The 21578-nt window shown below is 38.9% G+C and overlaps 1 protein-coding gene across 1 annotated transcript in view; it reads left to right on the plus strand.

Annotated features, from left to right (window-relative positions):
- Positions 1-2963: 2963 nt before the first annotated feature.
- Liprin-gamma (liprin protein kazrin) overlaps positions 2964-21578 on the plus strand; it is a 134700-nt gene continuing 116085 nt past the window's right edge. Inside the window, exon 1 of the mRNA XM_089246003.1 lies at positions 2964-3119. Coding sequence (XP_089102129.1) covers positions 3038-3119 — 82 coding nt within the window. The 5' untranslated portion in view covers positions 2964-3037. The remainder of the gene's footprint in view (positions 3120-21578) is intronic.

The raw sequence follows: 21578 nt of genomic DNA on the forward strand, positions 1-21578 counted from the left end.
GTCATTTCGCGATTCGTTTATCCACACGAGCTCTCATTTCAGTGCTTGTCTTGATTTTTTTGGATGAATATCGTACTTGGAATTAGCAACCGCCTTGATTTCCTTTTCCTGAATTTCGCCCCCGCGTCCCGCTTTTTTCAAGAATTTCATGCATTGACATACGGGGTGATTATAAAAAAACTATCCCGACATATGGGCCCCTAACTATCATACCATTCACAGAAACTGAATGAAATTTTGGCATAAGGTATTTTGAGGTATGCGCTCAAGAATGATATGGAAAACAACAGTGTCACTCTAACAGTTACGGTTACAGTGAGAAAATTTCGAAAATATCAAATAGCAACACCAAGTTTTTTGTATTGGAATGCGATCTCCATACTGAAAAACACTAAATAGCGTTGGAATGGCACCTGTAGCACGAAAATCCCCGGAGCTAGGCAAGGAAAAAGGACTGTGCCGTGCACCAGAGCATTAATGTTCGTTTCATTCGTCACACCGTTTCTTCGGCTGATTAGTTTCCCAACCTGATTAGTCCTCCACAAGGTCATGTGGAAAACACAATAAAATGCTTTATTTTTATGCTGCTTCTCTGTCCTTATTGGTTGTCCTCACTTTTAGCCTATCTACCGCCGGGGATTTTCATGCTACAGTTGCCGTTCGAACGCTATTTAGGGTTTTTCACAATGGAGATCACATTCCAATACAAAAAACTTGGTGTTGCCATTTGATATTTTCGAAATTTTCTCACTGTAACCGTAACTGTTAGAGTGACACTATTGTTTTCCATATCATTCTTGAGCGCATACCTCAAAATACCTTATGCCAAAATTTCATTCAGTTTCTGTGAATGGTATGATAGTTAGGGGCCCATATGTCGGGATAGTTTTTTTATAATCACCCTGTATATAATAAATATATGTTCATCAATTTTTAGTCTATTATTTCATGTCACTTATGGCTTACTTTACCCGTTTCCTAAATTTTCTCTCTGCCCTCCTCTTTCTGAATTTCTGTCTTTTCCTTGAAATTTTGTGAAGTTGATCCCCCTTTCGCATACAGTCGATCCCGCTTATAACATCCCCCACTTTAGTTCCACGTTTCCCCGTTTAGTACGACTTATTTTCGTGGTCTCAACTCCAACTAATTCTCCGTAAGGTTTCCCGCTTTTTTTTTTTGATGGTTTTTTTTTTAATGTTATAAACGGGATCCACTGTATATCTTTTCTAAATTTTTCCTTCTTTGCTCTTTTCCGGATTTTGCCCCCTCCCCTGCCCTTTTCAGAATTACCTTGGACGTTCTTCAGAATTTATTTCGTTCTCTGCCCCATTTTTGTCGATCTCCACGTTTTCCCGAAAAAAAAATTTCCGTCTATCTGTATATTTTTCTGAGTTGACGGCCCTGTCTGTCTATTATCTGAATTTCTGTCCTCTTCCCCCTGTTTTGAATATCTGACCCTCTTTGCCCTTTTTCCGCCCTCTCTGACCTTTTCTGAATTTCTGTCCATCTCTGAACTTTTGTCATCTTAACACGATCTTGAATATCTGCCACTCTCTCTCTCTCTCTGCCATTTCTTCCCATTCTTTTGTCTTTTTTCCGTATTTGCTTTCACACACACAACCTTGCTTTGTTTTACTGCTATCCATCCTTTTCTAAATCTCTAGCCCTCTCTGCCCCCCCCCTGTTTTTTCATAATTTCTGTCTCCCCTGCCCTTATTTGAATTTCTGTCCTCACCCGTACTTAAATTTTTGCCCTTTTCTGCCGTTTTCTAAATTTTTTCCTCTAACCCGGTTCATGAATCTCGATCCCTTCTCTGCCCTTTTGTGAATTTATACCTTAACTCATCATCAACGACTCCCTTTGTTCCGTCGAAAACGGAAGTTACAATGAGAGGATCGTCAGGGCCGCAACTAGATCCTTGGTCACCAGGGGTAAGCGCGCATTTTGACGCCCCTTTGTAATGTTGAAGGAAAGGTTTCAGAATGAAATTTGCTCCCTTCCCCCTCGGATCTAGCGCCCGGGGCACGAGACCCGCTTGTTCCCTGCTAGTTGCGGCCCCGAGTGTCGTTATATCGAAAGCAAAACATACGATAGTCGTTCTATAAAAACACTTGGGACTTATCCTACCGGTCGTTGTAATGGAACGGCCTCTACGACGTTGGGGCGTCGACTGTAATTAGTCTCACCGCTGCCCTTCTCTGTGAATTCCTGTCCACTTTTTTTTTTGTTTTCAGCATCCACCATCCCTGTCTGTCTTCTAAGATGATTCACTTGCAAGTCGACAACTGAAACCAAGAACTCAATTAGTAGACGGTCCCCCACGAATATACAGGTAGGTAATGCAATGCAATGCTGTTAGCGGGGAATGAAAAAAAAAAAAAACAGATGCTGGAAAGGAAAAAAAAAAAATGATGGAAGGAAACACACGAGGTAAGAGAGGGGGAGGTTAGACATTACAAGTCGAAAAAAGGAAGAAAGATATTGCAACCAAAGAACTGACCTACCAGTCAAAAGCAAGGCTGCCTGTCGGTCGCTGCTGCTGCTGGTACGTCCAAGTACGCGTGCAACCAGGTAACATCTGCCGTATTTAGCTTATTATATTATCGGGGGGGGGGGGTTGTTGCTCTTCTCTGCCACTGAGTGACTGACTATACATAACAGCAGCTGTTGCTCTGTCACGCCAAAAAAAAAAAACAAGTAGCATGCGTTCGTTGCGCATCACAACAAGCGTGTCTACATACATACACCACGACGAGCCGCTTCTTGAGAGAACGAGGAAAAAAAATGAAAAGTGACTCTTTTTGTTTTCACCAGTCATGAAAACGTAAGAAAAACGTGCGATTATTATCGGAAAGTTTGGGGTGGAAAAATCGTAATTTACACGTCGACATCGTGTGAGTTGATATTTGTTTCGTGAGAGATCTTGATCAAATACTTCCGAAATTGATGGAACCTTGAAGAATTTACCGATATATCTCGTACGAGTTCGTGAGTGTTGGTGTGTGTTGTGTGTCCACTGTGGTAATAATAATAATCATGGAGTTGAGACTAGAAGGGATTACGCAATGCGATGCTTTCACGAGGGCCTTCGACCGGCAGAATCAACACTTCGAAACAGGTGAGAACTTCCATTCTTTTTGATTCTTATCTTTGATTTTAGAATCGATTTATTATGCATAAAAGAAATATATACATATGCCGTGCTATAGAAATTTAAACTTCTGAGGATTCTGTAATGCTTGTTTTCCATTATATGGGAATAGACGGGGCGACTCAGGGGAAAAAAATCTCTAACCGTGTGGAGAAACAATCACCGTTAGGGACATTCGACATTTGCTGTCGCCCCGTGCCCCGCGGTTTGGGGGGGGGGGACCCAACACATATAAGGTAATAGAACTGAAAAATATACGTACATCAAATACATTTTTTTCGTAGCAAACAAGGTGTCTGAACGTTAACCGATTCGATTCTGAAATTTCAATCAATTCTGGAATTATTTCTTACATTGATTCTGTGTGAAGTTCAATAACGAATAATAATTCCAGAATTATTACTCTATCATTAATTTTGAATTTCGTATAAATTTTGGGATTTTCTCTCTCTTATTGATTGTGAATTTTTATAGGCGAATAGATATTTTCAGTATTCGTGTATAGTCTGTGACAATGCATGAATATCTGGGTGCCAATTCCCCTCTTCCACGAAATATATTAAATCGGAGCATAGGGGCCGCGGACCCTGTGTCTGATAAGAAAGCCCCCCCCCCCCATGTTGTGAAAACTACGTTTGGACTCCCCCCACCCACGTTTTTTTGGTCAACAAAGTTTTTTTTCGCCTTTTCAACACGGATTTGGCAGCCCTTGGACCACGGGACATTTTACCCCCCCCCCCCCCCGATGCGAAAAAGAAGAATCTTGCGTTGAAAGAAATGCCCGTGTTGTGAAAATATAGGCTCTTTTTTTTTTCAATAGGGATTCTGGGATGGTCAAGAGTTAAACGGGCTCGAGTGAAAATAATTCTGACAGTGATTGGCGCTAAAATTTAGTTCACGACATGGCCGTTTATTTTAGCGCGTGCATCCGTATCAATAAATACGTCCGTTAGCGCGACTTAAGGTTATTCCCGAGATCGCCACAACAAGAGTTTGGAAAATTCTGTTCTGTACCAAAGTCACCAAGATGCAGAGTAGTGTTTGGGATGTTTTTTGAGGAGTTTTAAGAGGCTTTGTCTGTACCAGCAAATTCACAACTTTTATGCGCACTTCAAAAACTCCTAGGAAATGTCTAGGACAGGGAGAGTCTTCAACCTTTTTCCAGTCGCGAGCACTGCCTGTACCCATCATTAAAAGAAGAGCACCCTTATCGGCAAGTTTGACATACGATTGCATGAAATGATGAGGATTTCAATCCTTGAATGCAATTTCAAACACAAGGTGTTTAATTGGAACGTTGCGCAAGTGCTCGCGAGCATGAAATCGAACACGAGCATCGAGCACTCTGCGTACTTCAGGGAGCACTGTGGTGCTCGCGAGCAACGGGTTGAAGATGCCTGGTCTAGGAGGCAATAGTATCCTTCATCGAAACTTGTGCGAGGCTTGCATCGCCCTAGAAATTCGAGAGAGGCTTGCGTATCCAGGGGCAGCTCGAGCTTATTCGTCGCCCGGGTGCAAAGCTTCATGTGCCGCCCCTGGCGGGAGGCTGGCAAGGCTATAGCCCAGGACACCTTGAGATAAACCTATTTTGTTCTTAGAAGAACTTTATTTGTCTGTTCTGTAATTGGCATGTAACAACACCATATCTCAGGACCTGTGAAGTGCCCTATTCGGCTCTCACAGCTGAGGCCTTTGCCTGTGAGTGACCTAATGAGTATGTGAGTGAGTGACCTACTGGTGAATTTTCCTAGCGGTGAATTGCATGGCGGTGAATTGTTGTCGGTGAATTTTCCGTAAACCGTGTAACCCCTCCCCCCGCCCCATACAAAGAGAGCATAGCTACCCCTTAGGAATGCGTGGGAGGCTTATGTACCTTTAGATATGTATGATATACCTTAGATATGACATGCTTGCGTCACGCTATAAATGCTTGGGAGGTATGAGCCTAACCCTCCCATATAGAAAGCGAGCACAAAACCTAGAAATGCTTTGAAAGCTTACGTACTCGCTATACAACATGCGTGGGAGGTGAGTGCATCTTTCGAGAAATGCGTAGGAGTCTTGAGGACCCTAGTTATGTGGTAAGAGGCTTGCGTACTCTTGGCAATGAGCTGATTATTTTTTGCGGGCACCTAAATATCCCATCCAGTTCCTCCAACTGTAGCGTACATGGGGGTTAAAGACATTGATCTACGCTATGGACATGATGAATAATTCATTTTAATTTCTTGAACAACACATTTTTGCGTAACGTTATTCAATATTCGAACTCAGACCCGCGTGACGAACGAGACAACATTATATAGAAGGTTTATGCAAGAAGAAGAAGAAGAAGAGGAAGCACGTGATGGATGAGACAGAAAAGACTCGAAGTGCTTACGAAACATGCATTGCAAACCGAGGCGTGTGTCATGATGACATGTTACGCGCCCGACCTTCGCAGAGTTCATCGGCGCTGTTATTTGGAATTTCGTGTAACTCATGACTTTCGGGTAACACACACACAGTATGGTATCCTATTACACGGAATCTACTTCTTTTTTTAATGGTTCCATTGCCACATACCCGTGAAGTGCGGGCCAAATCTGGCCCTCGGATGTGGCCCGTGACTTCAAGCCTAAATTCGTAAAAATTAACTGAACGGTACATTTACAGGAGTGACCACGCGTATATTACCAGAGTACTTAAACTGGCCGTGCCACATTTATAGAACACTTAAGTGACCCGTGACACGGTTCCACATCACTCAAGTGGCCTGCGACATATTTACAGATCACCTGAGCCATCCGCGACACAATTCCGAAGCACTTAGTGGCACTGCTCAAGTCAAGGGGGCTCAACCTTTAAGAGATTACGGGTAGGTGGGGGGCACTTCACTGATTTGAAAATGTGTGACGTGCCACTTAAGTGATCTGTAAATGTGCCGCGGATCACACAAATGATCTGGAAAAGTGTTGCGGGCCAGTGACATGATCTGCAAATATGCCGCGGGTCACTTAAGTCTTGTGGAAATGTGGCACGAGCCACTTCAAAGGTAATGAAATGTGCCGTTTTCACTTAAATAATGGTGAAATGTGCCGTGGGACACTTGAGTGATCTAGAATTGTGCCACGAGTAAATAAAGTGACATGGCACTGCAACGGCGGATCACGTAAGTGATCTGTCAGTATACTGCGTGGCACTTGATATGGGAACTATAGCAAGAGCCACTTAAGTGATCTCCGCAAATGTGCTGCTCAGTTAATTTTTACAAAATTAGGTTTGAGGTCACGGGTCGCACATGACTCCGAGGGGCACATATGACCCGAGGGTCCTTGTTTGAGTATATATGACTTAAGTGATCCGCATCACACTACCAGATCACTTAGTGGCCCGTGACACGTTTTCAAATCAGTGAAGTGGCCCGCACTGTTCCAAAGGTTGAGCACCTTTCCCTTAACTCAAGGAGTGTCCAACCTTTAGGCGAGTGCAGGGCCACTTCATTGATTCGGAAACGTGCCGCAGGATACTAAAGTGATTTCTTAATGAAGTCGCGGGTCACTCAAGTGATCTGTAAATGGGCCGCGAGCCGCTTAGCGCATCATGGGTCCCTGGGTGAAGTGATTTTTCTGACGCCTCTTACCCGGCTAGAAATGCCTGCCTTCCAATATGCATGCTTACTCTCAAAATTTTTAATCAGATCTCATTTTCATGAGACTCCCGGGCCGTGCTCGGGTGGGGCAATGCTTTAAGGTGGCACTCCCGCTTGAGATCTGGAACTACGCCGCAAGTCACTTGAGCGATCCGCAAATATGCAGCGGGTCACTAAATTTCACTTGCGATCATGTCTTTGTTAGATATGATGCATTTCGCAAACCATTACAACCGCCATACGATGGACCATTCCTGCTGGTCACTAAATTGAGCTGGGAATGTGCCACGGTAATCTGTAAATATGCCACGGGTCACTCGTGATGTGGAAGTGTGTTTTGATGGTTTGAAAATGTGCCACGGGTCGCTTAAGTGATCTACGTGTGCCGTTGTTCACGAAAGGGATCTAGAACTGTGCCACGGGTTACTTAAGCGCTCTAGAACTGTGCCGTGATGATAAAGGAAATATGTCGTGGGCCACTTCTTGATTCATAACTATGCCTCGAGTCAGATAATTAATTCGGAACTGTGCCACGGTGATCTTGGAATGTGCTGCGGGACACATACGTGCTCTGAAACTGTCGTGGCGATGACACGAAAGTGACTTGAAACCGTGCCGACGGTCGCTTAACTGATCTGGAAACGTGCCACGGACCACTTGAGTGCTCTATAACTGTGCCGCAGTGATCTAAAAATGTGCTGAGATACACGTAAGTAATTTAAAACCTGTGCCATGGGTCGCTTGAGCGATCTAGAATTGTGCCGCGCGACACGTAAGTGATCTGAAACTGTGTCGAGGGTTGCTTAACTGATCTGGAAACGTGCCACGGACCACTTAAGGGCTGTGCAACGGTGCCGCGGTGATCTGGAAATGTGCTGCGGGACATGTAAGTGATCTGACACTGTGCCGATGGCCACTTAAGCGATCTAGCAATGCGCCGCGGGTCACTTGAGTGATCTCTTTGGCCAACTTACGTGATCTGGGCGATCTGGGAATATGACGCGGGTCGCTCAAGTAATGTGGTACTGCACCGCGGGGGTCACTTAAGTTATACGGAAATTCGCTGTTTAGTTCATTTTTAGAAAACTAGGTTTGAGGTCAAGGGACACACCACATGACTCCGAGGGGGCCACATTTCATCCGCGGACCATGGCCCGAGCATGTGCGCTCAAAAAAACTAAAAAAAAAAACCAATTTCTCTCACCGAATTATTCAAAGAAAAAGGACAAACTGTTGCGTATAAAAATCGCCAGGTGGCAGTGATTTCGGTGTTACATAAAATGTATGTATGTGTGTGTGGTAATTAGATATCAATTGATTTATTTGTATTTTATTTTTCCCGAACCGGACGGGGGATGATAGCGAAGGACTATCGATCCAATCATCTTCATATCGATTTTCTTAAGATGACAAAGAAGTGCGTGAGAGAGAAAAATCCTCTCTCTCGGTTTTCCGGAAGGAGGATCTCCTTGATGAATGACCGTCAGCTCCGTGGAAGGAATTTAATGAAAATTTTCAGTTCAATGACGTGACCCGGCGACCAACGGCGTGAACTGGATTTCACTGACAAACGAATTCTCACGGACAATTCATAACAGGAATATTATCCGGGTTTTCCATTCATTTTTCCTTCCACTTATTAATGGTTGGGGGGAAAAAAGCATTTTTGCGGACATCAAACTACAGTATTAAGGACCCGAACCACCGATATTACGTAAGGTGCATAACACAATATACAGGGTGTCCTGTAAGTCCTAATTCGGCCTTTGTCTCATCAACCGTTCGTCGATATGGTTTAAATTTTAAAAAATGCTGAGAAATTGTGTTCGGAAATTACCCTGCACCAGTTTTGAGAGTGAAAATACAGTGTGTGTCGCAAAATCTAAATTTTTATACGGTCTCTCCTGTCCTTTAATTTCCAATTAAAAAGCTGTTGCCCTGTCTCTCCCGGGCCAAAAAAATAAAAATCCATAACTTTCAGTGCAATATTCGATGAGATATTTGAATTCAAAATTGGATTTTTTTTTTCAAAGAACAACATAAATTCACGGCCAATGTTTGTTTTCCCCCTCATTTATACTGTTCTTTCCCAATTTCCCCCTGCCTTTTCAATTCAAAAACTCAATGAATATTGCACTTGGAAACATGGACTTTTTTTGCGTCACGAGAGACAGGGGCAACAGCTTTCTAATTGGAAGTTGAAGGACGGGGGGAACCATATAAAAATTTCGATTTCTTATTTTATGACACACACTGTATTTTCATTGTATTTTCCACCTTTCAAATCAGTATTCCCGAACACATTTTGAGCATTTTTTGTTAACTAGAACCACACCTCTCCACGACGAACGGTTGATGAGATAAAGGCCGAATTAGGACTTGCAGGACACTCTGTATGTAATCCGAAGTAAGTCCGAAAATTGCCTCTGTGGCCAGGGCCGCCCTTATCAGACGCGGGGCTCCGGCGCGAGAGAATAATTTAAAGCTGTGGTTCTCCCATATGGCCATATGGCCCCCTTGTGGTACTGGGATACTTCAAGGGGGCCACGGAAGAAAATGGAGAAAGGGGCCATGACAGGTGGTTTGGAGAGCTGAGAAGAAAAATTAAGGTGTGAAGAAATAAATATTTTATATTAGTGACTAACACTTACAGTGAGAAAAAGAATCCAACAAAACCACCCATAAAACCAGGGCCTTCTTTAGGGCATAGACCCACCCAGGCCTCACCGCCTACATTTTGCAACAAGTTCCCTAAAATGGGGTTTTTCTCAAGTCCCCGGCTAAATTTTTCAGACCCCCCTTCCCTATATGAAATTTATTGTATGAAAAAAAAAAATTATGAAAACCATATTAGGCCCCGGGCTGTAGCTCTTCCAGTCCCACTCTTGTCAGGGGCGTCATGCCCATAAGTGACCCCACCTTATGATATTTTGTATAGTACAATTAATTTTGAAAATAAGTAGAAAATATGTAGGCTGTTTATTTCCAGCTAAAGTATGGGACTACCATAGCATCACTTTGCCTAAGGAGGGGGTTCCCCATGATATTGAGGCGGTCCTGATAGAACTCGCACTAGCGGGGAGATCAATAAATTCTAGGCTAGTCTGGAGGCCAATTTTCTTTGCAAAATTTTCGTTCCGTATAAATTCACTGAAACAAATCATTTCAATACGTATAAAGTGTCTTGCTTCTAAATGAGAGTTGAAAACTCTGGGTAATACAGGGGAGCCACGAGAAAAAAAATATGGTTCAAAGGGGGGGGGGGGCACGGGCAAAAAAAGGTTAAGAAACACTGATCGTTATATAGCCCCGATTTTATATATTTTGTGGGGGCGGGGAATCGGCATTCAAAAATTTGTGCATTGTCACAGGAGAATGCTGAAAAATATCACCAATGAAAAATCAGAATCCCAAAATTGAAGAAAATTCACAATTAATTAGAAGAATAATTCCAGTATTGATTAAGATTCAGAATTAATGAGAGAAATAATTCCAGTATTGATTAAGATTCAGAATTAATGAGAGAAATAATTCCAGAATTAAAGAAAATTCAGAATATATATTAATCGGAAGAATAATTCGAGAACTGAGATGGGAGTGATAATTCCAGAGATGATTAAAATTCATGATTAATGAGAGAAAAAATTGAATAGAAATTCAGAATTAATGAGAGAAAATTCCTATAATTGATGAAAAAATTCAGAATTTATTAAGATTCATAATTGGTGAGAGCGATAATTTTTTCCAGAATTGATCAATATTCCAGAATCAAATCAGTTAAATCTCAGGCACCTTGCTTACTAGGAAAAAAATATATTTTTTTGGTTTTCTTATATTATATATATATATGCATATATATATATATATTACTGTCAAAGCCCGAAATGCGGCTAGGTCACGACGTTGCCGGCCACTTTGTGAAGTGGCCAGAGATTTCCTGGCCAAAGCTCAATGCGCCGATGTAAGGAGCCAAATCCATTTTTCTTTTGATCGCCAACGTGTGATAAGCCTGCATGTTTTTCTAGCTCCATGTGATGAGAGAGGAAAAAAAAGTGAAATTTGAGAGAAAACACTGTACAAATAATTATATAAAAACACATAGTTTTTACCGCCAAATTTTGTAGGGGAAAAATGATTACCGCATCGTGAATGCGGTTTGATGGGTTGCCATAACTAACGTGGACATAATTAATTCTAAGTCCATCTCCACCTATGCTTGTGACGTTGCGCTAGTTTCGTGTTCATGCTGCCACCTGTCTTCCATTTTCCGAAGTAAAGATGGAAATTCAAGAATTTTAATATTACGTCAGTATCGCGTTGTAGTTCTGCCTGCTGTCTGCGGAGAGACTTTTCCAAATGGGGGACCGGCTCGCATTCGCGTCGATCGAAGCTGAAAAACCGCAGAAAACCAACTTCAGCCGACCGTCAACGGGGTTTGGACCTGGATCCTCAGGACGAGAGTCCAGCACGATGCCCACACGACCGCACAGCGGCTAGACGCAGACCTGATTCTCTTATGACAGCTGAGTTATACCCAAACAAAAGAGCTCTCAACCGTATCTTGAATTCACAAAAGATGAAAAATAAAAAACAGATACAGTCACTGTAACGATTTAAAATAACAGATGAGATGATGGCATGCCCCCCCCCCCATTGCTTTTATAATACACCTCCATCCTAATATACGTACATTCATCCATCTTAACGAAACCCAGAAACTTTTCTCCCACCTCCAAACCCCATCTCGTCTGTAATCACCACAAAATTTGTAAATCGCGACGGAACTCAATTGTCCGGGGGAAAAAATATGTTGTAAAAATTTTGTATGTTTTTATTTTGTGACACAAAATAAAGTGTTTTCAGACTCTGCCACGAGGCTGGGCTGGAAGAGATCTCGGCACGGCAACGGGATAAGACCAGCGGCAAACTCCTGGCGTTCATTCAGTCAATGTAACGAAAACCGAGAGGGAATCCAATTGGATCAATTCTTAAACAAGATCACCCTAAACATGAGAACATGGGACTTTATTCGTATATAAATCGGGGAGGAGGGAGGGGGAACTCCGGTATAAGCTTGTATCTCACTAATTAAGCTCAATAAGCAAATCTCGCGCGTTCAGTCTTAGACTCCCCGTAGAAAAGCCCCAGCCCAATATACATTCTCTCTCTCTCTCTTCTACTAGGGGAACATGAAAAAAAAGAGGGTGAAAGCAATCCACTCTGCAAAAAATGTTAAAATCGTATTTTCTCCTTTACTTTAATTGCAATCTAGTAGCTATTTTGCTTCTTTTTTTTGCCCCCTCCTTGCCCTAATTCGTTTTTGTATCGAAATCCCCAAAGTTCCCCCGCTGACAACGTCCCTATACAACAGGTTCCTCCTCTCTAAGATGCTGACTGAATCCAATTGAGTGTTGTTGTTGTTTTTTTTTTGGTTCCTTCGATCTATTCCTCCTCTTAACATATTTGGTTATTTTCCGTGCACTGTATGTGTTTTTTTTTTCTCTCTCCGTACGATCCTTGAGGGAAATCATTTCGGTTCCCTACCATTTCCCTGGTAATGCTGCTTCCAGCACAAGGGCAAGTATTCCTTGTAGCGTTTACTCTGATGCTGCTGCTGCAGTCATCAATTTTCCTCCGCCATGACAATCTCGAGTTCTCCACCCTTCCTCAAGAAACCTTTACTGTTGTTCCCCCTTGCTGTCTGGAGGCAGTACAGTACTTCACTGACTGTGTGTATGCCCATCTCTTCCAAATCAATCCCTCCGTTCCTTTCCCCCCCTGAAGGCACCTTGATGATGATTCTTCTTCCAGCAGCATCAGCCAGCACTCAGGAATCAGTCGGTAACTTAATTTGTTTCGATGAGCAAATTGAGACCAATGGGACATGACTTTCGCGAGTCGACACATCAGTCAACAATGAGAAATGCCTTAAACTTCTCTTTTCTGCACATTTTTTTTTTTACCGTTGTTTCTGTTGATATGTCGACAAAAATGTGGTTTTGATGTACAGTCGAACTCGATTATAACGACGTCGAAGATTTCGTGAATTTTTGTCGGGAAATCTCCGAGTAGTCGTTACAACCGAGGTTACCGTTTCGATGACTTTTTTTGACGAAATATGTTATTAGATGCAATCAAAAGCTGTGCAAGAAGCTGTTACAGTGTGATTAGGGTGACCATATTTGATCGAGAGAAAATGGGTAGTATGGGTCATAAATGGGAAATATCACAAATTCTCTCCACAATATTACCAACTGTCAGAGAAATCGCTAAATATAGCCAACGAATAACACTTGCCGAAAAATACAGTATATACTAGAAAATATGCAGTGATTCAGAACATATGTACAGCTTTCAAACCGTGCATTAGGTCATTGATCCTCATTGATAATTTTTGTCACATCACGGTCATTTTCTGCACACGAGAGCTAATTAGATCAGGACCTACAATTTATTGCCGATTCCAAACGGCAGGCTTGTTTTTTATGCTCATCAGTTGGTGCGCTAACCCCTCGATGGGGGACTCCCTGCGGTAGCAATTTTTTCAGCTCACTGTTTTTGTTGTACCCGTGTCAGGAAAGTTTTCTGACAAGGACGAACCGGGTATCGAACTCGCGACACCTCTAAACATCCTTTAAGCGAGTATCTTATCGACCTGGGCTACTACGCCCCCATTGCATTTGGCAACAGACTTTCAAACAGTGCATTTGGCAACAGAAACTTTCAAACTGCATTTGGCAAAAGGAAGCTTTCAAACAGTGCATTTCGCAACAGAAGCTTTCAAACAGTGCATTTGGCAACAGAAGCTTTCGAACAATACCTTTGGCAACATTCACCTTCAAACAGGCAATAGTTGTTTTGAACAATTCCTTAATAGCTTTTAAACATTTTGTACAATGCTCAGAACTATGATGCTCTTGCAACAAAATCTTTCAAGCTGTATATTTCAAATAATGATGAGGCAGCAGTAGTTTTGTAGCAACACAACAAGAACGAAAAAATAAATAACAACAGTTTTTGTCGGAAAACAATAGACTTTTGAACGATGCTCAATACAAGATCTAATTGGGCAATGATCTAAACTGAAAATGCAACGTCAAGGTATTGAACAATGCATCGTACTGAAAATACAGTGTTGATTTTTGAACAATGCTCTATACTGATTGTTGTTACAACGTTGCTTTTTTGAACAATGCCAGAGGCGAATTAACGGCGGGCGCACCGGGCCCCGGAATTCTGAAGGGCCCCCGCAAATACCCAACTTTAAACATTTTTCTAACTCAAGGGGACCAATTTTTTCTTTTGCACCCGGGACCTCAAACGATCTTAATCCGTCTTTGAACAATGCTGTACTGCATATAAAACTAACTTTTCAACTATGCTTTCCACAAGAACTGATGCCAAAAATGCTCTGCACAAGAACTGTTTTTCAACTATGCGCTACACGAGATTTGCTTCTCACCAATCTCTTTATCAAAAACTGTTTTTATACAATGCTCTACACAAGAACAGCTTTTATACAATGCTCTACACAAGAACAGCTTTTCAACAATGATCTGCACAACAACTGATTTCTAACGTTGCTCTGCTTAAGAACTGATTTTCAACAATTATGCTCAGCATAACAACTAATTTTCAACAATGATCTGCTTAAGAATTTATTTTCAACAATGTTCAGAACAACGAATGATTTACAATAATGCTCAGAACAACGAGTGATTTACAACAATGCTCAGAACAACGAGTGATTTACAACAATGCTCAGAACAACGAGTGATTTACAACAATGCACAGAACAACGAATGATTTACAATAATGCTCAGAACAACGAATGATTTACAACAATGCTCAGAACAACGAGTGATTTACAACAATGCTCAGAACAACGAGTGATTTACAACAATGCACAGAACAACGAGTGATTTACAACAACGCTCAGAACAACGAGTGATTTACAACAATGCTCAGAACAACGAGTGATTTACAACAATGCTCAGAACAACGAATGATTTACAACAATGCTTTACCCAAGAACTGCTTTAAACAATTGCTCTTTTAACTTTGCTTAATTTTCGAAAGTAAAAAAAGAAAATTATGTGATCGATGATGATTATAATGCGATTATAAAAAATAAATTTAATTTTTCTTAAGACAATATCATTTATTTTCTGCAAAATTCAATTAATATTTAAAAAAATTTAATACAGCGTATGATTATCCATGCTTGTAAGTTACAACACAAATTAGACCATTTACCACAGGCATCATTGAGAAACGATCTCAGATCTCGCGAGCTAATCCTTGAATTGTATCCCGAGCATCTCGCAATCGGTTCCGGAATCTTTATTTTCCTGTAATTACCCGGGAAGAAAGGAAAAGAAGAAGAAAAAAAAAATCATGGTTAGCTAATAGATTAAACCTTTCCATTTTCGTTGGCAATAAAAGGACTTTTATAGCTTCCCCAGGTCCACCAAAGTTTGCTCAAATGGCTGATCTCAGCCCGACATTAATCAAGACAACCATTTAGCAACTTTCCTCCTAAATGGATGGAACCCATCCCTTCTACCGGGGTGTGTTACTTATTATTTTTCTTTTTCTGTCGTGAGAATTATCTCGTAATCTCCCGAATTATCTTGTAACTTTACCATCACATTCTTTTCTAATTTAGTTTTCTTCTATCTTTACTTTAGCTTTGGAGGTAAAAAAAAAATACATCGAGGAACGAGAATTGGCTCTCTTTCAGCCCTTTAATATGTATCTCTAATTGAGTAATGTCTCTGATATTGAATGTTAGAGTAATGAGTAATTTTCCCCGCAATTTACCAGATCCAATTAGCAATTTATCAGCCTTAAATTGCTTTAAAACCTCATTTCGAACATGAGCATGTGTAGCAATTTGGAAATCAATTGATAACAAGCGTACAGTTCACATAATATTGTGATAATTAGAGCCCAAATTACAAGCACTAAAAAGTGGCGAAGTATGCCCTAAAAATATGCAAATATACACTTAAAAATGACAAAATATGCATTAAAAACCCAAAAATATGGACTAAAAATCCTGAAAAAATTACAAATTACGAAATATGTAGCAAAAATGAGAAAATACGCATTAAAAAAATCACCATGAAAAAAAAATAATAAGTTTTTAAAATGCATGTTTTCTATTTCTTAGTGCATATTTACTTGCTAAAAAATATCCCAATACGTGTATAATGCATATGAAAATAACTTCCAATTAGAAAGTTGTTGCCCTGTATTCCCTGAGGCCAACAGGTGCAATATTCGATAAGATATTTTAATTCTAAAATCGAAGAAAAGTTATGAAAGACTAGCAAAAACTAACGGACAACGCTGTTTTTCCTTATTTATACTGTCCTTGTCCAACTTTCTCAGATTTTTGAATTCGAATATCTCTGCGAATATTGCACGTAGGAACTAGGAATTTCTTTTTTGTTGACCTCAGGAGAGACAAATACAAATAAATACAAATACAACGCTACAACAGGCAAAATACTCAACGAAGTGGCTGAGAAAAAGATGCCCATACAAATATGGATGTCATATATTTCAAAAATACAGCAACCCAATTAAAAACGCAATCACAAAAATTATAAGACAGCGCAACAACTTGATAATTGTGTGTGTGGAAAAGGACAAGGGGACTGTATGAGAATTGAGATTTTTTATTTTCTTACACACTGAATTTTCACTCTCAAAACTGGTACAGGATAACTTTTTAGCGCATTTTAAGCATTTTTCAAATTAAAACTGCACCTTGACGACGGACTGTTGATGAGATAAAGGCCGCATTAGTACTTACAGGACGCCCTGTATAATCCGGGTTCAAGTAATTGCAATAGTTTTGTATCGTTCTGTTTTTTGTACTCCGAAATTCGCATCGACTTTCTAGAAGTTAGTTGAATATTTTAAGAATTATATATATGTGTACGAATTTCTCCAATACTTTATATTTTAAATAACTTTAAACTTATAAAGATGCGATAAAAGATACTGTATTTACAATCGCATCGGTTTGAAATGACTATAACTATAAGAGGAACATCGTTTCTCAAAAAATAGTATTGCTTGATGTGGAATTATAGTACAGGGTGTTTCAAAAAGAATCACCCGATTTGAAATGCGTATATTACGAAAAATATTGAACATAGACACTTAAGGTTAATTTTATATTGCATGGCTAATCAAAGTTTTTTACAAACTAAATTAAAGGTGCTCAATATGTCCACCTTAGGATGCACGGCATATGTCTATACGGTAATCAAATTCGTCCCAAACTTTTATAAGAAATAAAATATAAAAATCAAGTCTTGTTTGGGAGAAATTACAAGAAGTTATGACATTGCAAATCGAATGAAATGAAGATATTATATTGAAAATATATAAATTGAGGAAATTATTTGGAACATGTATATAAAATAAATATATCTTTTTCATAACAATATTACAATATTATCTAGATGATAATATTAAAATATTTTTATAGCAAAATATTATAGAAATTAAAAGTTTTCGAAAACATTTTTAATGAAAATTAATTTTTTTGCAAATTATTACAAAAAAATTTGTTTAATTAAAAATGAATTAATAAATAAATTTAATAAAATGAAAATAATTTTCGGAAAATATGATATAAAAACACTATCCATAATTGTTCACTATAATATATAAGTGAAGAAATTTATATCCATTATGAATTTATTTTTTAAAACAAAACAAATTTGTACAGGAAGTAATATAAAAATTCAGGGAATTGTTGAAATTAATGAAATCTATGCCATTTTTTAGAAAACGCTAACTAGAATTTCCTTTTAATGTTATAAAATAGAAAGAATGTAAAATATCAAGAAAGAAAGTCTTTCAGAAAATATAAAAATTCAGAAAAATGTTTAGAAAATACGCATTGTGTGTAAAAATAAAAAGAGTTGTTTAAAAACATCGTGTATAAATAAGATAGAGCAGTTAAAAAAAATATTGATCATTAAAAATTTACAGACTTTTTTTTGAAAATTATTGGGAATTTCGTTAAAATGAGAGAATGCTTGGAAAAAAAAGTCAAAAAATGCAAGTGCAAAAAATTTAATGAAAGTTTTTATGGATATACAAGTATAATTTGTATATTTATAAGTCATAAATAAATGTAATTCGGGTATGCCCGTATCATGAGAAATGTATGTGGGGGAATTTATAATATATGTGTTGCAGTAAAAATGATAAAAATTTAGGGAAATTTATAAAACTTACCAAAATACTTGGTAATATGGCATGTATACTTACCAAACATTTTGGTAAGTTTGATAAATTTCCCTAAATTTATCACTTTTACCGGCGGTTATGCATAGTATCCAAGCGTTGTTTGTAAATTTGATAAATTTCTCTAAGTTAATTACTATAATTAATCACTTTCCCTAAATAATACAAAAGCGTCGCGTCGTTGGTAAATAAGATATATCGTACTATATGATATACTATACATGTATTAATCATTTTATCTGGGTACGATCGTAAAATTTGTTATCATTATATCGAGATCCAACTATATTTTCATCACACCAGAGGTGCCGACATGAAGAAAACATTAGGGGTAAGCTGAAAGTTTCATTGTTCCGTATATACGGGACTCAAGCCCGTACGCAGGACAAGGACATTGTATTGTTCTTTTCAGAAATTATCGGCGGGGGGAAGCTCAAATGGAATCGGCCCCCCTAGGTTCGGGCGCTTATGCATCACACATATAAAACTCATTTTGAATTTTTATCATATTTATCAGATTCAGAATTACACTAGGGGGGTAAGGTATTATGCATAATCACAGATAAAGGCGATAAATTTCAAGTATTTATTAAATTTTCCTTGGTCATTAAGCACCCCCTAGGCTCGGGCCCCCTAGGTTCGGGCGCTTATGCATCACACATATAAAACTCATTTTGAATTTTTATCATATTTATCAGATTCAGAATTACACTAGGGGGGTAAGGTATTATGCATAATCACAGATAAAGGCGATAAATTTCAAGTATTTATTAAATTTTCCTTGGTCATTAAGCACTATCGCCGGTAAATGTGATAAATCTTTTTGTATTTATCAAATTTACCTAACGACGCTTGGGCATTATGCATAATCACCGGTAAAAGTGATAAATTTAGGTAAGTTTAACAAACTTACCGTAACTTATACAAAATAAATAAATTTAATACATTTAATTATACAGTATAGAAAGAAAGCAACAAAAAGAAACAAATACTGCACAGAAATTCAGTCTTTTGAAGGGAAAAAAAATCGTGATAAAATTTTTTTTTTCTTTTTATCACTTTTCCCGAGAATTATTTTTTCCTTCTGAAATTGAATAGCAATAACACACGCGTAAACCGAAAATCTAAATACAGTACGTTAAAAAAGAAAGTTATCTTTTTTTTTTTTTTTGAAGAAAGAAAAAGAAATTTGAGGGAAATTGAAACTATTTTTTTTTTCGGTGGGAAAAACCGTAAAAACTGAAGATGAACGTAAAAATGGAGGAAGAGAAAATGGGGGGGGGGGGGATGAAAAAAAAAAAAGAACGCATCAAGATCTCGTTAAGGCTTCTCCGCACTGGAAAGATATTCCGCGGTTTTTCCTGGAAAAATCGAAAAAAAAAAGAAGAAATAAATAGGCGTCTGCGAAAGAAAAATTTAGGAGAGAAAAATTCACTTTGCGAGAGGCTTTATTGAAATCTACAGAAGTGGAGTGAAGTGCGAGACGAACCGATGTGTGTTCTGCCTCGTATTGAAAAAAAGAAGTAAAAGAAAATTATGATGATGATGATGATGATAGTGGAAACAAAATAACAGAAAAAAAAAAATCTTTTGGAGAAGTTTGTGAAAATGTGTTACTTAAAAGGAGCAAAATTGCTACACTTTACCGTGGCGGTGTTTTCTTTAGTTTCCGTCTTGAAATGGGAGCCATTTATGGTAAAATGTTGAAAGAGAAAGAACAAATTTTTTATTCATGTGTGCTAAAAGAAGAAACTATCAAAAAAGAATTGAAAATAAAATAATCAATTTTTTTTTTCAAAGTAGTTCATTTTTGTTATTTTAACCAAAATATATGCGTGAACTAGCTGTTACCAGCGGCTTCGCTTGCATGGATTTGGTAATCTGAAAATTAATTTGCGATGATTATCCCCCCGTACAACATTTGAACTCCTCATGACCTCTCCTTGGAAGTTGAGTTTTCGGAAATCCCATCTTAGTGGGCATCTACATTATGAAATAGAATACTGACTACATTTCATATTTATAGCTTCAGCAATGTCGGTTCAGTGATGAGAGATTGCTCCATGTAAACTTTGAACCCCCCTCCCCCCCATAGGACTCCTTTTTGAGGATCGAATTTCAAAAAGAAAAAAAAAAAACTTTCTTAGTTAGTCTTCACATGAAACTACTGACCAAATTTCATATTTGTGGCTTGAGCGGTTTCAACTCGTCCATGATTGCCCCATATAACCTTTGAACCCCACTTATGACCCTCTTGGGAGTGGAATTTCGGAAAACCCCTTCTTTGTGAGTCTTTACGGCACGAAATAAAACTACTGACCTAATTTCATATTTATAGCTTGAGCGGCTTCGGCTTGGCGATGAGGAATCAGTCAGTCGGGACGTGGTATTAAGTTTTGTTATTAATCGAATAATTTGTTTTATTTTGCTTTATTGTCCTTCTGCTTTGTCTGAACATATTTTCACGAGAGAAATACAGGAAATTGGAATTCATAACGGGGGGTAAAATAAGGTGCATTGCCAATTATCACCAAAAAGGATGCCAAATGTAAACGAAGTTGCCAAATATTGCTGAAATTACGGAAAAGTCACCAATGGCGAGAAATGAAGCGTACTGTACTTTTGTATTTGTATTTGTATTTGTATTTGTACTGTGAATTGCAGTGGATTAAAATGAATTCCACGGACTAAAACGTTTACCACGACAAATATGTGAGATCAGTATTCTTATTTATAGTTGTAATTATCATAATATAATTTATGAGTGGAAAAATAATTTCATTCCTTGATTTCAATAAAGAATGAAAATTCACGTGGGCCTCATGTAAAAAACATAAAAAATCTGGTAATTTTTGTTTAAAAGTGAGGACGACCAGAAAAAAAACAGTACTGTCCCGAAAAATACGGGATGTGTGGTCACTTGATTTCTACCGCGAGAAGTCACTTGGCCTTGCCTACGTCACGTGTCATCGAACGATTTCGTGATTGGTTTTGGTGAGAGTTTACTTTGGTTAATTTTCTGCAAGCGTGGTCAGCGCCAACGTAGCGAGTTTTCTTTTCGCGCCAATATGAGCAACCCTGTCAGCAGAATCGGTAATTGCTAGTTTTGGCAACTCTTTATCAACCGTATTTCGGTTAATTATTCGATTATTATACCAGCACATTTCATTTGTGGTTACCGCATTTCCCGCGTATTTCGATTATCGCATTTTTCCGCGTATTATATTGCAGAAGCGTCGGAATTGTTTCCAACCTGTGGGTGTTCGTCTTCAGTTTCATGTACGAAATTTCGATTTCTGAATCAATTCTATGAGTACTCGGACCCGTTCTACAATCTTCCGTGGGTGCTCGAGCACCCCGACTCAACCGACACTGTTATATTGATTCATGTTATAAATCGTATTTTTATGTAATTGTATGTGTTCTTTGTCGGCTATTTTGAATTGACCGTCGCAAAAGCGGCGATGGCTTGGCGTGAAAAAAAAGTCACCACTTTGGCGTTGACCCCTCTTATGGAAAAT

This window comes from Pholcus phalangioides, unplaced genomic scaffold, assembly GCF_987345545.1.
Source record: "Pholcus phalangioides strain wild (caught in Gottingen) unplaced genomic scaffold, Ppha-v1.0 ptg000016l_1, whole genome shotgun sequence".
NCBI classification, from domain to species: domain Eukaryota; kingdom Metazoa; phylum Arthropoda; class Arachnida; order Araneae; family Pholcidae; genus Pholcus; species Pholcus phalangioides.